The sequence below is a fragment of the Falco biarmicus genome, chromosome 15, assembly GCF_023638135.1.
Source record: "Falco biarmicus isolate bFalBia1 chromosome 15, bFalBia1.pri, whole genome shotgun sequence".
NCBI lineage: Eukaryota > Metazoa > Chordata > Aves > Falconiformes > Falconidae > Falco > Falco biarmicus.
The window spans coordinates 11,456,236-11,471,663 of record NC_079302.1 but is presented as its reverse complement, the minus strand read 5'-3'; the positions used below and the strand labels follow the sequence as shown (position 1 = coordinate 11,471,663).

The following is a 15,428-nucleotide window of genomic DNA, read 5'->3' as shown; positions in this document are numbered from 1 at the left end:
GCAGAAAGTTTATTCCTATCAGGTTCTTAACTTCCATTTTCTTGGGAAAATCACTGCAAGTATCTCCCGTCAGAAGCCTACTACAGAACATGTCTAAGAACTAAAGAGGTTTCCCCCTCATCCCTCGAAAACTGAATGTTGTCCAAAAGACTGAAATTTTTAGATTTTAAATCTCATGTTTATGCTGAAATTACAAGCTAATAACAACAATCATGTGATTAAGTCTGGATGAAAGGTTTTCATCATGCGGAAAGTACATTCCAACACAGTTAAAAATAAAAATCTCAAAGGTTTGAACCCCTCCACCTCTCCTCCCTCTCCCTGTGCTTCTGCAGAAACACAGGAAAGAGCGAGCTGAAAAAAGCAAGGGAGAAAAAAAAAATATCTCAAAAATGCAAGCAAAACAGTAACCCATTTCAATTATAACAAAAACCTTATTTTCTGCACAAAATACAATTTGCTCTTTTCAACAGGCTCCAGCTGTGGTAGGCTGAGAGTAAAGGTGTAACCCATGAAGGCAAATATGGCTTATATTTTAGGAATTTCCATAATTTTTATGGATTGCATTGATGAGAAATGCATTTGCACACTCCGAACTGCCAGTAACATTTTCGTTGTGGGATATACTTTGAATAATTCCTTTGCAAAAAGCATGGCCATATATTCATTAGAAATAGAAAGTCATTCTGAAGACCCAAGCTTCTAAATGAATGGTATTTCAGTAAATGAAGGTGGTATACATTCAACATACTGATTCTCCAACTCATCATTCTCTAAGCTAAAATGTATCATTCCTCTCCAATTTCAATTCCCAGCCATGCCTTCCTCTTAATCTTAATTATAAATGGTCTGCCACTTATCAAATCATTCTTGTGTACTGCACAATCCTCACCCTTAATTGCACAAATATTTTATTTTTGGAACAACACAGCTCAGCAACAAGCTTCATTTTTCTTTTCATGACTCAGTCTCTATTAAAGCGTTTATAAAAGCTCTGTGCGTATGGAGAGAAAATTAGTTGCTCCTCCGTGGCTAACAGTTTTTAGCTAATCACAATGCAGCTCCACATCACTCGGAGCACAGCAGTGATTAAAACTGTGCCTGCAACAAAGCAACATTGTACACAGCGATGACGTGCTCCAGTCAAAAACGTCTCCCCTCTTGTTATGATTGGTATTCCCCAGATGTTTGACTTTGAGCTCTAGCTTGGCAGGCAAGGCTTTGTGGCTGCAATTCAAGTCCCAGGCTTGAGCAGCTCCAGTGTTTATTCTCATAATTTACACTTTGTGATGGCTTATGGACAGTTACGTACTTGGTTTCATAGCCACCACTTCAAACCAAGGGCCTGATCCTGCCTTTATGGAATTAGTGGTAAATGCTTCCCAATTCCAGTACTGGCAGGAGGCCCCAGATGACTAAACAGTCTCTCCAAGCAAACAAGCCAATATAAAAGAACAATCTGGTTTAAAACCAATAAAAAAATGCCGGAAATCTTACTTACTAGGAAGTCTTCTTCACAGTACACCTTGCCATTGACGTTGTAGAACGCTTTTCCTCGTAGTCTTCTCCCTGTTAAAGTAGGGTACCATCAGGATTTTGTGCTGCGTCCCCAGACCCGATGTTCAAGATGCAAAGTGAAAAGCACACCCCGCTGCGCTGCCTGCAGGGCCTTCCTGGCCCCCCTCCCCCCCGGAGGGTCCATCCAGAGACATGGGTGAGGGCTGGGCTCTCGGCTCCATCCTGCCTTCAATTCCTTGTCAACTAACGTGATTTCTAAGTGCAGGTTGTGGAGCCCAGCTGATACCAGTTCCTGGAAAACTTGTAATCTAAACCCAAAAATTACTGTTCTCGGGAGAAAGGCTCATTTGTAAATTGAGACAATTTTCTTAGCAGGTGAAATCACAGCAGGCATATATCCACTGCAATCAACATCAGCGGTGTGTTTGTCTCTGAAGGACCAAACAAGGGATACTGCATATGGATGTCCCTGTCACCTTTAAAAATATTAATACATTAATCAATGCCACAGCAGCTACACCCACAGCCTGCAATACTAAAGCAGTACAATGCACACATGACAGAGGGAAGGGCAGAAAAATCACACTGAAAACAAGAGATTTCATTTTCAGGTTTGAACATCTGCCATTTCATTAGCACTTGCAGAACTCTTACTGACAAAGCCTGTGATCAACGTTAACTGATGGCTCCCTTTACAGCTAAGAAATGCACAACAGACTCCAGAGAGTCCCAACAAAAAGGATTAAACCCAGGAATTCAAAAATGCTCGAGCCCAACCAGTTTTTAGATACAGCTGATCAGATCTGTCTCACGCCAGAGCTGCTCCACTGAAGGCAACGCCATTTTATCAGTGTAAAACCAGAGAGGGAGAAGGGAAACCGCACTCATCCTGACTCGCTGTGTTTCCCCTCTGTGTCAGGGTCCCGCTGACCGAAGCTCCCAAGACGTGGGCGCTCTCACAAGCCGTGCGCAGCCTTGGCGAGCGGATGGCATGGTGCCTACTACGGGCTGCGTACCAGCTGCCGTTAGTAGAGACACAGAGCAAGGAAGAGGGCAAGAGGCTCTGTATTTACAGGTCAACAGATGACTACTCCCAGGTCACTGCCGAAGCTTTTATTCCACAGAACAAGCTTAGATGCCTCCTACTGAGGCAGAGTAGCTGCACCATAAACACCGCTGATCTTTGCAGAGGGCCTGACTCTGAGGGCCGGCGAGCTGAGCCAGCTGGCCAGGCACAGAGGGGGCAGGAGCGCTCTCCACGGTTTCCATAAACAACATTGAGGAAAATATGATTAATTTTCAGTGCTTTAAAGTGCCTTTTACACGTTGCCACTGTGATCTGATCCTGGGAAACAGTGTGTGGCACAAAGAAGTTGGGATCTGGGCTGATGCTTTTGGGAAATCACATGCTGCATGTGGTTGTCTGGCGGTTTTACTGTCGTGGCCGAGGGAAATGCTTCTTTTGTGTGCACATTCTTGGGCTGTCGATCTCACGGGCTGCTGTCTCCATACTGCTGGTAGGTGGAGTCAGCTCTTGTTTGTCTTCCCAGCTGCCTGGTAGCTCTGGTGGGGACCAGAAGCCGCATAGCATGGGCAATGCACTGAGACTGGTCCCATCTCCTCTGAGAGTCTTCGGTAAAATTGGTCCATCCTACACGTTACACAAACAAGGCGTGGGGCTGGGACTGCAATCAGGGGGTCACAGGGTCTCTCTGAACTGATGCAGGAGCAAACCATCTCTAGATCTTCCCTCCTGCTTACCCAAGCCATTTTTAAACCTCTCCAGTGAAAGGTAAAGGAAAGGTAAATGGAAGGGAGGGAAGAAAAGGGAAGAGGCCAGAATGGCTTCTTAAAGGACACGTTGAGCTCTGCCAGACCCAGCCTTGATAAACAGCTTGTCTTTAGATGGTGGAAACAAAGTGGCTGCACCCAGAACAGGGACTTGCCTTGAACGAGCTGATGCAGCGCTCCCACCTTGCTCATATGCACCGCCAGTGCAGAACCACTGTGTTTATTTCAGGTGGAGAAGCACTGGCCATCACCCTCACCACATACCCATCGTGGTTAGCATCAGCAGGAGATAATTACGAACAAATCCTGAACTCCAAGGAACGGCTTAATTCCAGGAGCCATCAGCATCTCCCAAGGCGCTCAAGAAGGTGCACGAGGACCCATACATCTGGCTTCGTATCCCAGTGTGCAGAGCCTGGCAGTGCTAAGGTTGACAGAAACACCCCCAGTTCTGGTCCTGTTGTTCCCTTAGCCCAGCATCACCGGCAGAAGCCAACGGGGTCAGAGCTTTCCCAGAGGAGGAAGGAGTGGGAAGCCTACCACCCAAAGCAAACAAGGCAAACCCAGTGTTTTGGACTGGCTCTCAAAGGCACTGATGTTACCAGATGCGTTTGGCAGCTGATTGCCCTGCAACTTGAAACAACCTAACCTCACCCCAGCAGAGCAAAGCTGCAAGCCCCCACCTCAGCTACTGCACAGATGTGAGCCCCTGCTCACTGCTCACACCCCGCTCTGCAAGCCCCCTCCGCCTGCCAAACACCGACAGCTGGCCTCCCCTGCCATACAGCTGACGTGGTAAAACCAGCTCCGTTTTACACTGCACTCGCAGAGCAACACCTTTCAAAACTGAGGAAAACTACAATTTTCCCCATTTTACAGCTAAAAAACCAAGCCACCTATTAGGGAACCGGCTTGCCTAAACTCTTAAAGCAGGCAAGCAGCTTGCTCACATGATAATTACTATTATTAGCAATAATTAATAAGATTGACAGGCCTTTTACCTTAGAAGAATTTCATTCGGGGATCGTACAATAATTATATCATAAACAAGAAACAGCAAGTTATCACACAAACAGCTGTAGCTGCGCTACATTGGCTTCCACATACTGCATTTTAGAAATAAGGGCAAAAACCAGGCGTTCCATTTGCCCTCCAGAGGAGTTTGCTAAATGACAGCACTGAACACGGTCACACAGCAAACTCTGCGAGTGCCTGGGCATCATGTGAAACCTGCAATGTAGAGGGAAGCGCTGGCAGTTGCAGCCAGGGAGACACAAAGGAGAGCATCAAGGAGATGCAGTGCTGGTACCTCCCAGCCCCAGGGCAGTGGCGCAGCACCTCAAGGTTAGGGCACCTGCCCCTAGCTTGATGTACTGGACAAGGTGGTTTCACCCTCCAAGGTCCTGGAGTAACTGGGGGGCCTGCACAGCACCAGCCTGTTCTGTGTAGCTGTAACTACTACTGTCAATCAGGCAGAGAGAACAAATTAAAAAACCCCTAATGTTGCTTTAGCCAGCCGAGTGAAGTGCCTGGCCAGCTAGACAAGGTATTATCATCCTGCCACTGGTACACGGAACCTGCTGCTTGGCTTGCCTTTGAATGACTGAGTATAGCTAGCTGAGCCTGGGTTACTATTTGCTTTCATAATACTGAAACAAAAAAGTCAAGAGTTTCTGACAAAACTTGATGCAACTTGCTGATCGCTCATTATTATTATAATGAGCTCTTATAATGAGCAGCCTAGCGCAGAGTTCACAAGTACGGGGTTTCACAAACACCGTGCTGCTTCCCTCCTTCTGCTGGATACCCACCTTGGCACGCCTGCCCTGTCAGACCAGTTTTGAACAGCAGCAAGGATGAGGCTCCATTTCACACCCGACCAGAAGAGCAGCAGGTCGGCCAGGAACGCGCAGGGGGACCATGGGATGGGGCAGAAGCCGCCCAGCCTGCAGCCCGCGTGCAGGCACGTAACACCAGCTTTCACAGAGAAACCCTTTTTTCCCCAAGTGCTCTTTAGCCTTGTTTTACTGTAGAAAATTAAGCTTAGGCACTCACTGTGACAATAAATGCTTGTTGCAAGTAGGTTTTACATTTCTTGACTGACACCCACACATCTGAGGGGTAGCGAGTGCCAGGAAAAGTGGGTTCCACCACCGCAGGTGGGAGGCAGGCAGAGACCTTGCAAATGCTCCAGCAAAGAGTGCAAATATTCATGTAGATAACCTAGCAGTCAGTAACACGCAAGCTAGAAATTACTGTGTCCCAAGGAACAATCTCAACCGGTGTTTGCAACCAACGTGACAAACATGCAAAAGAAGGCAGGCTTTTGAAACTTTTAAAAAAATGTATAAAATCAGAATCAGCTCTAGGTTTTTAATACGGGATTTCACATTTAACCAGTTTATGAGTCTCTGGTATTTAAATGTGTCTAGCAATTACTTCCTGCACAATTTTTATCTCCTATGTGTGGCAGACTGAAAGGAAGGAATGGGAAAGCTGCTGCTTTAGCAGAGGATTCAACTCAAAGATTCAGCTTGCAAAAGGAAAACCCACCCACAGCTGACACAGGCTGTCCGCAGCTATTCTCTCCAGTCTCCACAACACTTCACTGGGTGGTGAAAACACACCAGCCAGGAAGCCAAGATAGGGTAAAACTTTTTCCAATGCTGTTTCAAAAGCTGCATCAGGCCCTCATAGAACAAAATGTGAATGAGACCGGGTTTTACGGTCTTGAGGAGGTGCTCCAAAAGAGCACTGAAAACCTCCTGCCCCCTCCGCTAGCCTGGAAAGCATCTGCCAAGCCCTCTCTGCTGCTGCTGGCAGTGGGGTATTTGCCTATAGGGAGGTGAGTTTATCAAGTCGCAGCCTTCAGTGGTAGATCTCTAGTCTCGCATGGGATGATGCAACCACATCAGGGGCTAACACCCCCCTCTTCGCCTTTGTAAGCCAAGAGATAGCAATGTCTCACTGTCACAGCATGGTTATTAGACCTAATTACTGTTTGCAGCATGCTTTGAAGTTGGAAAGTGCCAAGCATTATTATAATATTTTAAGTACTTTGATGATTAAAAACACACAACTGTTGGGTAATAATCATGATTTACTAGTATTGTAGTGTAAGCAACTTCATGTGAGAAGCCTGCATTGTCTCAGTGCCTGACGCTACTTAAAAACAAACAGCTCCCCTCTGACATAATGAGAAAGCTGCAGCCCCAGCCTCGCCTTCCAGATAACGCCTGGTGCATCCCTGTGACTACCAGCAGGCTGAAGAAAATAGACCAGTGCACCTTGTTGCCATCATGGTATCTCTCTTGATAGTCCTGTGATGCATGTGCCTCTTCTTGTAACTGTGTGTGGGAAAGTTGCGGCGTTAGAAGGGACAAAGTAGGATACAATTAATATCCTTGTTATTTCTAACATTACAGCTGTGTGGAACAAGAGGATTGTATGTTAGTCAGAAAATGTAATTAGAACCTCCCCATATGGAATGTAATCAAAGAGTTCAGCTGTAGGTACCGCTGCTAAAGATAAGAAATTCGTTAAAGCAGAGCTAATTAAGAGCCCAAACAGCCCAAGCTATTGCCATGGAATATTACTCAAGTACCTGACATTCCTGTTGACTGGGGACATGCCTGGGTAGGTCTGACCACACACAAGCACAGCCCTTGGCTCTGCTGCTGCTTCTCCCATGGGGGCACAACCCCCTGGGACCCCCTGCGAGCAAGGCACAGGCTGCGGCAGGACCAGGTGGGACGGGGGTGTCTGCCCTGCTTGCTCCAGCCCCCAGCATGGCCATGCACTGCTCCAGCTGGGAAAGGGGCACCCACAAACTCCTGGCTTGTCTCACAGCAGCAACACAAATACACAGCATCCTTCAACAGCTCTTTCTGGAAAAAGGCATTATCGTATTACCTCTCTCATTGGGATTTCTTCCCCTTAATTCTTATTTTTACAAATTGTCAGTTCTAAGACTGAACGGGGCACTATGAGAATCTCTGCACTCTGGAAGCTTTGGTCTTTGGTCCATGACTCACACAGCTTTCTGAGCATGGCAGCCCCTGGCTCTTCATGCTTGACTGACTAAAGAACTGTGCATATCTGGTTTAGTTAGAAATGTTAAAGATGGACCTAATTGCTTGTTAACTGCTTCAGACACCACTGCAGTGACTGATGTGACACCAGCATTGCTACCTGTCTCATGTTAGCACCTTAAGCGACAGCCTCTCAAAGCACTCAGACTAAAGCGACGCGTAAACATACACGGCAGGATTAATGCACAACATCTGCTCAAATACTTCCCAGCGACCACAGTGGGGAAGGAAGATTCCCATCTATCACCCCAAAGCCCCGTACAAGTGAAACCAGATACAAGGTGGCTTGGGCTGAGCAAACGTATCTGCGTGCCCACTGCTCACCTCTCACCAGTCTCCATCGCTGCTCAAATGGAAACAGAACCTTTACCCGGCCGAACCTGGTAATTCTGTTTTGCAAAAGCCCCCTGGCACGGGTCTGGGGCTGCTCTGCTCCAGAGCCACCTGCGGTGGCCATCCACGGGCTGCCCATGCTCCCAAATGCAGACAGCACCCAAACCACTTTCACACCCCACGTGCCACCCGTGGGCTGCAGCAGGGCCCGTCACCAAAGCCACGCAGGGGCAGCTGTGCCCAAGCCATCTCCCGGATGGCCTGCGGACCGACATGACAGCATAGGGCACCACGGTGGGGACCACCGTCCGCAGCCTTATACTCTGGCACAGACACTGCAGCTTTTCTTGCCCTGTGAGGTGCAACCTGCCCTCTGAAGAGTGTCTGTGTGCTCTCAAGTGCGTATTTTAATGATCGAGACACCAGGACCAAAATAACTCAAAAGCTAAAGGGCGAATGAAACGTCCAGAATCCAAACTGTTCTCCACAAACCCCAAGTCGGACAACTACTATTTCTGAACAGCGGAAGCTAAGATGATTCCAGGAACTGAAACTTCACAAGAAATATCAAGTTTTACAAACATGGAACAAATAATTGAAAATAAGTAATAACAACCCACCTCTGCTACCTCCTCTACCCCCATCATCTCAAGATAAAACTGATGCAGATTTTCACCCAGGAAATCTGTTTTCTTTCACATGGTAGAGGAGGTTCGCCTGCCCAGGAATTAAAGATGTGTCAGAAGAAAACAAAAGCTTCCAACACTTTTCCTTTATTTGTTACCATTTCTCCTTTACTTACATTTGAGTTTGGGCTCGCAGTTCTCCATCCCTCCCTCTGGCTTATGGCTGCCTATCTGCACAGAGGTTTTCTTTGCACAAGGTTTCTGTCACTCTGACCACTCGAGAAGAGGGAGCACTGAGAATGCTTTAGCCCCCGGATAACTGTTAATTAATTTTTTCTCCTATGTCTCCTACAGGGGCCTTGCACAAAACCACTGAGCAACATGAGCACAACCTCCCCATGGTGGGGTCCTGGCGTTCAAGCGGCAGCCAGTGTCGCAGGTGCCAGGGCAGTGCAGGGTCTTCATAGCGTGGAGGGGCTGCAAGGAGGACTGTGCCCCAACCCCTGGGCTTGGGGAAACTTCCATCCCCCACTGCCACTGCCCCCTCCCCTCCTCACAATGCTCAATTGCTCAGCCTTTGTGAAAGGAGGGGTGAATTTCTAGGGCTTTCAGGGGTTTTAAGATAGAAGAAAAAAAAAATCAATGCCAAATTCCTTTGAATAGAAGATACTGCATGTTGGCAGAAGCCACTTTTCACAGACTCCAGCCGTTTGAAATGTGAAACACTAAAAAGTGGCTACTGTGGATGTGCTGTATTCTTCTTTTCAAAGCAATCTGGCACACAATTTTGCTCCCCTGTTTCAGGACCCAATCCTGCATTCCTTTCACGCTCAGACTCCCATTGACTTTAAGGAATGCAGGATTGGATCCTAAATGTGTGCTTTACTCACACAATAGCTCCTCATGGTTACGATCTATTGAGAAAGGCACACTTTAAAAACCATTTGGAATTGCAGGCTCATCCACCAGGCCAGAATGCCTGTAAAGATCTTCCATTATTTCAGGAAAAATGCTTGGTGTGTGAATTACACACTCACACACACGGATGCACTCACACATTTTCCTGGTTTCAAGCTGCCGGCACAGCTTAGTTTGAGATGCATCAAAATATTTTGAGCACTGGCCTGATAGCTCATAAAGAAACCACGCGTAATTTTAGGTTGGTTTGTTGTGTTTTGTTTTGGTTGGTTTTTTTTTTTTTTTTTTGGGGGGGGGGGGGGTAAGCAACCAAAACTCCAGGGGAAAAAAGGCCACCAAAGCAAACATATAAGCAGCTGAACCTTTAGGATGGTTTTTCAAACAACTTTTGTAAAAGCCTCTAAAAGACCTGCACCAGGCAAACAAAACACAGCCTTGCTCTGCTATTTTTGAGGATGCTGTATATTGAGTTACGAGGCTATTACGATGCAAATCTCAAATGTACAAGCTTTTTACTTGGCCATAAACACAAAACAGTATACATTGTCCTTTCAGAAGAAAAGGTTTGCTGCTAAAATAGCAGAAGCCCTACGTAAATAACCAACATTCTTTCTGCCTGAGGTCACTGACTTGGCCTATTCAATTCCGGGCTAGTCTGGGATTTGACAATCTAAGCAGGGGAGAGGCCCTTTCCTTTTTTTTCAAAAGAATGCTGGGATTTTATTTGAAATTTAAACTCTTGCAAACAAAAGGTGGCATCGTATGCTAGAGGCCTGTGAAGGTGGAGTACAGGATGTGTATTGTTTTCTCCCTTTACATAGGTTCTTTCAGGAAAGAGTATTCAGAGTCTGTGAACAAATTCTAATCGAATATTATCATCAGGTAGACAGACACAGGAAGATATGAACGAACATTTTTAAGAGATTAGATTTACTTTTTAAAAATATTGATGCAAGGAAAGCACAAAAATGGTTTAACATTATTATTTAAATTATCATTTAAAACAAGTTATTTTTAAAATCTTAAATCGAAAATTCCTCTATAGTTTAAGTTCCTATACCAACTCATATTTGTACAGTAAAAAAGAGCTTTTCAGTACAAATTAACTGCTACAAAGTCAGTATTCATTGTCATTCTCTATTTCAGGTTGATCTGTCCTGAAAAGGCAGATGGCAGTTAACTGTTTTTCCTCCCAGCTACCGTTGCCCAGCTCTTACGTGAACTCTCACAGAAGTACACTCTTGTATAATACAATTACCATTTCCATTTCTGGGCTGTTATCCAGGCTCTGCACGGCGCTCTGCTCTGCACCACCTCTCCAGCATGGGAGCAACGTGCCAGCTCCTGCCACACAGATGTGCTAGTACCACTCGCCTCCCACCTCGGATGACTACGCTAAGCTGAATTTGCAGCTGGGGTACATCGCGACAGCATCACTGAATTCATCACAATTTACACAAGCTGTAGACCTGCCCCAAGGTACTATCTTTGCCAGAAAAAAGTCTGCCTTCACTATGCATTCACTAACGCGTGGTAAAATCCAGATGAAAACAAGGTAGTTCATCTTTTTTGACATGTTTGTAGCCCAGGGTAAACTCTAGACTCTCCTCTGCAGTTTACCTTAAACTGCCATGATGTCAAAATGAAAAACTTCATTCCCTAGGATTTTGCTTTGTGTCAGCTATCACACTGAAGGAAGCACCTTTCTATCCAGAAGCACTCCTTTGCTGCCAAAATCCCCCCACATTTCTGCACTGAGGCAGGCAACGTGTCTTGCTTTGACCACTCTGCAGCGCTCACCACCACCAGAACCAGCAAGCCCCAGACTGGCTGGAGAGGGGGTGGCTGGTACGTTTCTGCCCAAACCTAGCTGCATGGCTTGAACTGTCAGTCTCCAGCAGGATTATGTAGATAGGTAGCTAATATCTTCTGTCACCTTGCTGGAAACCCCCACCTTTCTTGGCAGGGTATCCATAATCTCCATGCCACGTTTACTCTAGTGTGGAATTCTCTCTTCCTTTCTCTTTCCCCCTCCTCTTCAGTCAGGTTATTTACGCTGCAGGGACAAGAAGATCTCTGACCTCTGGTACTAGGGCAAAGCGTTCCTGCGCAGACGGTATTATAAACTTAGCAGATACTTTCAAGCATCCATATAATTTGCAAAAGTTAAAATTGGCAGATGTTTCCTTTCTCTCCCACTTACGTATTTATTCTATCCCATACCACCCATCAATTTCAAGATTAAGGCATAAATTATTTCCACGGAGCTCCAACAGAAGAACTTATGTTGAAAAGGAGTTTGTAAAAACATAAGCCAAGCGTATTTTTTAAAACAGAAATACAATGGCCTGCATTGATCTAATACCTATTTTGGGCTTATATATTAACATGCATCTCAAAATGTATTTCTTGGTAAGCAAGCAGACATACTAACAGGGAAATGTAACATAAAGCTCCAAATGTACTTCAACTAAGATTCCCTCCCCCCCCCCCCTCCCCCCCCCGGGCTGGATTTAGAAATGCAAAAAAAGAGCAAAGACAAAGCAACACAGAGACTGGGTAAAAACCACAAGAGGCCTCCCCACCACTCAGCAAGCTGGGAGGGAAGGGGGTATAGCTCTTCCCCCAAAGCAGCTTCCATGGGAAGTTTCATTATTCCATCACAGACCCTGCTCGTTATCAGCAAAGAATTTGACATTTCCATCTGCTGTGCATAAGCCAGGACTTAAGAGAGTACTTGTCTTATCACGCTATGCCAGGGTCCCAGTGCCAGCCCACTCTACGGCAACATACAGCCATCACCGAACTGCAGCCTATCCAGCCCAAGTCTTCCTAACTCTGCAGGACGCAGCCTTCCCGGCTGCTACACACGCAACCTGGTGGGTGGTTTTCATTCAAGCTCCAGTAAGAACCACCATAATGGCAGCAACAAGGATCCATCTAGCCCAGTATCCTGTCTCCAGCTCTGGGCAAGAGTGGAAGCTCAATGGGTAAGAGCATTAAAACAGGGCTCATGCAGGACGATGTGTTCCCAAGAATAACTTCTCAGCTTCCAGCAGCCAGCACTTAAGGCCTTCCTGCACCACAGGTTGCATCATAACTATTATGTTTAATAGCCTCGCTGGACCAATCCTTCTTTAATTTGTCTAATTGCTCTATGAGATCATTTATACTTTTGGCCTTCACACTGTCCCTATGGCAGTGAGCTCCACAATTTCATTATGCATTGTATGAAGCATTCGCTTTTTTTGTTTTAAACCTCTGCTGATCTCAAGCTCCTGTTGCATCCTAAAGAACAAAGCCGCCCCTACAGTCACCACCACCAGACCAGAGAAGAGCTTTATAGTCAAAGCCTGAAACTTCAGTCTTCAACCACACCTGGAAATGAACGGGACACAAATCCAGGCACAACTGGTATTTTTACCCTCTTGAGACTCCACTCAGGTTCTCTTTGTACAGCACAGAAGCGGACACATAGAAGTTGAACTGATAGTCCCTGACTCAAAAAGTTCACACTCTTTGTGTGAGCTCCCTGTAGGAGACATGATCGAGCCTCTGAGTTCTGCACCGCCTGAGGTAAATGAGCAGCCTTCACAAGGAGCGAACTGCTGTAATACGCAACGGGAGATAATTTCTGTGGGAATACATCCAAAAGAAGCAGCCACCATATTCCAGTAAGACCAGGGAAAAAAGGAAAAAAAAGAGGGGAAAACAAAGAGGGGATGGGGAAAGAAAGATGTTTGGTCCCTCCTGACATCCAGGCATTCAGAGCAGGGCAAGAACCCATGAGAGATTCCACCTGACAAACTTAACTAGCAGAAGTTAGGTAAACTTGTTGAACTGAGGGCACTGCAGACCCCTCACCATTGCTACCAGGTTCTTTCTTGCAAGTCATTATTCTCTTCTTCATTCAAGTTCAGCCTCAACTAAAAATCATAGCTTAGCCTGGCCCTGAAGTGGATGGTCAGAAAATCGATCAAGAGCTAAATCAGCAAGTCACGTTGCTGAATATCATCTCTGAACAGTGAGCTGCAGCATCACCTACCTCTTAATACTTGATACATAAAAGTATGTTGAACAAAAGGAGTGGACACAGCCCAATCCTGCGGCAACATGCAACAGAGCCTCAAGGGGGATGAGCAATTTCCCCGAACGATCTTCTGCGTTGTCTCAGAAAAACAAGAATGGATTTGCACAGAACAGTAGCATCGTATGCGTCAGCACCTCAGCGTGAGCAGCATCAAAGGGTGCTGCTGCTGAACCTAAACACACCAGCCATGCTGGATCTGAGTCACATCCAGAAAGCGTCCAGCAGCCAACACCAATGTCACGGCACCCATGTGTTTGTGAAATCAAGCTCACAGTCCTTAATTCTTATCCCCTTGAGATGAATCTTTGCAATAAGGAGAGATTGTTGAGATCCACCGTGCCTAGAGACAGCACCTTGAGCAACAGCTATAACTTTTTTCTTCCTGTGATAACAGAAGAATGTATTGGGGAATGGTCCTCAGGACCAGAAGTGCTCAGAAAGCTTAGAAAATTTAGTACACAGTGGAAAAAATATAAATATTCTCAGGATGGCAAAGCATTAAAACATTCTGCTGGTTCTGAAGCACATTCTTTGGGAACAGATTATTTAGCAGTAAAATTGAAAGAACTGCACAGAAAGACAACTCTTCTCTTGCTCGCACTGGTGAACTGTATTACACTCTTAGTAAAGTTACTGCAGATTTATTCTGTATGACTTTGAACAAAACCTTGCTAGGACCTTAGATACGTGTTTTAGACAATATTCCAGTATACTTTGCTGTAAATAGAATTGAAAATTATAGTTGCGCTGAATTATGAAATGAACTGGGGCTTGCCCAGCCAATCCAAAATATAACCAGAAATCAGCCCACCAAAATGGCCCATCCTTGATGTTTTGTGGTGGACTGACCACAGCTTTGTGCACCAGGTCACGTTAGAACTAAAAACCACAAGCAGCTTCCAAGACAGAGAGCTGAATAGGTAGGACTCCTGATAGTGCACTCACTTCTTTTGGCACTCAGGTACAATAAGGATATTGTTCCTTTAATGCTTAGCTTTCCTTTTAAAAAGTATGTGAGATTTCAGCCAATTCTCCCCAACGATTAGTTCAGGATGAATGTACTTAACTCAGAATTCAGCTGGAAAGAGCCCAAGTAGATGCAATCAATTTTCCACTAAATCCACTTCCTTCCTCTATTCCCTACCCAGCATGAGACATCAGCTCACCCCTACAGCCAGTGGTGACTAAGACAACGAAAACCTCTGCCTTCAGCCATGCTCGTATCAAACTTGGTTATTCCTTCTTTTGATTTTCCCTTTTTTGTTTTCACATATCCTGTTCACTAGCCCAACATTTGGACTAGGTGGAAAAGCAGCTATACAGCAAATATGAAAAAGCAGCTATACAGCAAACCACAAATACCAAATGCATTGGCTGCTGTAAACCCCAAAGTTAATCATTCAAAACTGCACAGAACCAGCTGCAGAACTTCACTGATAAAGGATGATTTCCCCTTTGCATGTATTTAACTGGAACCTTCCCAAGGTTTCAACATTTAGGTACTGTATGTCTGCATCTGCCAGCATCCATGCTGTGCCACCTCTATGTGTAACCCCAAATTATCATCACCATCTAAACACCACCGTACTCCTGAGATATTAACCGCTGGCCACTTTACTTGAACTAACCTCACCCAGCATGGTCTGAAAAAGAACAGTTGTAACAACAGGGATGATTTGCTACTAGAATTTAACCAGGATAATATAAAATAACATCTGTTCAAAAACAAGGCTTAGAAAACACGATCTCTGGCGCTCACCTACGTGCCTTCTTAGAAGTTTGAGCAGATGATTTCCACCCTCACTTTCCCAAGCGTATAACATTCTCCTTTGTTAAACAACTCGTGGAAACAGCAAAACAAGTCCTGGTGGCTGCGTATTCTTTAGGCTTTCTTCCTCCAGAACAGTGGTCTCCAAACTTCTTTGATTGTGCTCTACATCAGTAAAAAATGTTTGGGCATGCACACCTATACATGCATATTTATTTATATATTATCTATGTCTACTAAAGTAATTTCTTCCCACACTCTAATGGATTGTCTTAAACACTCTCTGGGGTGCC

The 15,428-nt window shown here is 45.5% G+C and overlaps 1 protein-coding gene across 3 annotated transcripts in view; it reads right to left on the bottom strand.

The window, feature by feature from the left end:
- WTIP (WT1 interacting protein) overlaps positions 1-15,428 on the bottom strand; it is an 88,520-nt gene that overhangs the window by 20,756 nt on the left and 52,336 nt on the right. The window contains exon 3 of one of the 3 annotated variants that reach the window (XR_008825637.1): positions 1,498-1,569. Coding sequence is in view for 1 of the 3 variants with exons in the window: in XM_056360479.1 (XP_056216454.1) it covers positions 1,502-1,569 (68 nt within the window). In the remaining 2 variants the exon portion in view is untranslated. Of the gene's footprint in view, positions 1-1,497; positions 1,570-15,428 lie in introns of those variants that run through there. The other 2 variants (XM_056360479.1, XM_056360480.1) reach the window with 2 other exon arrangements.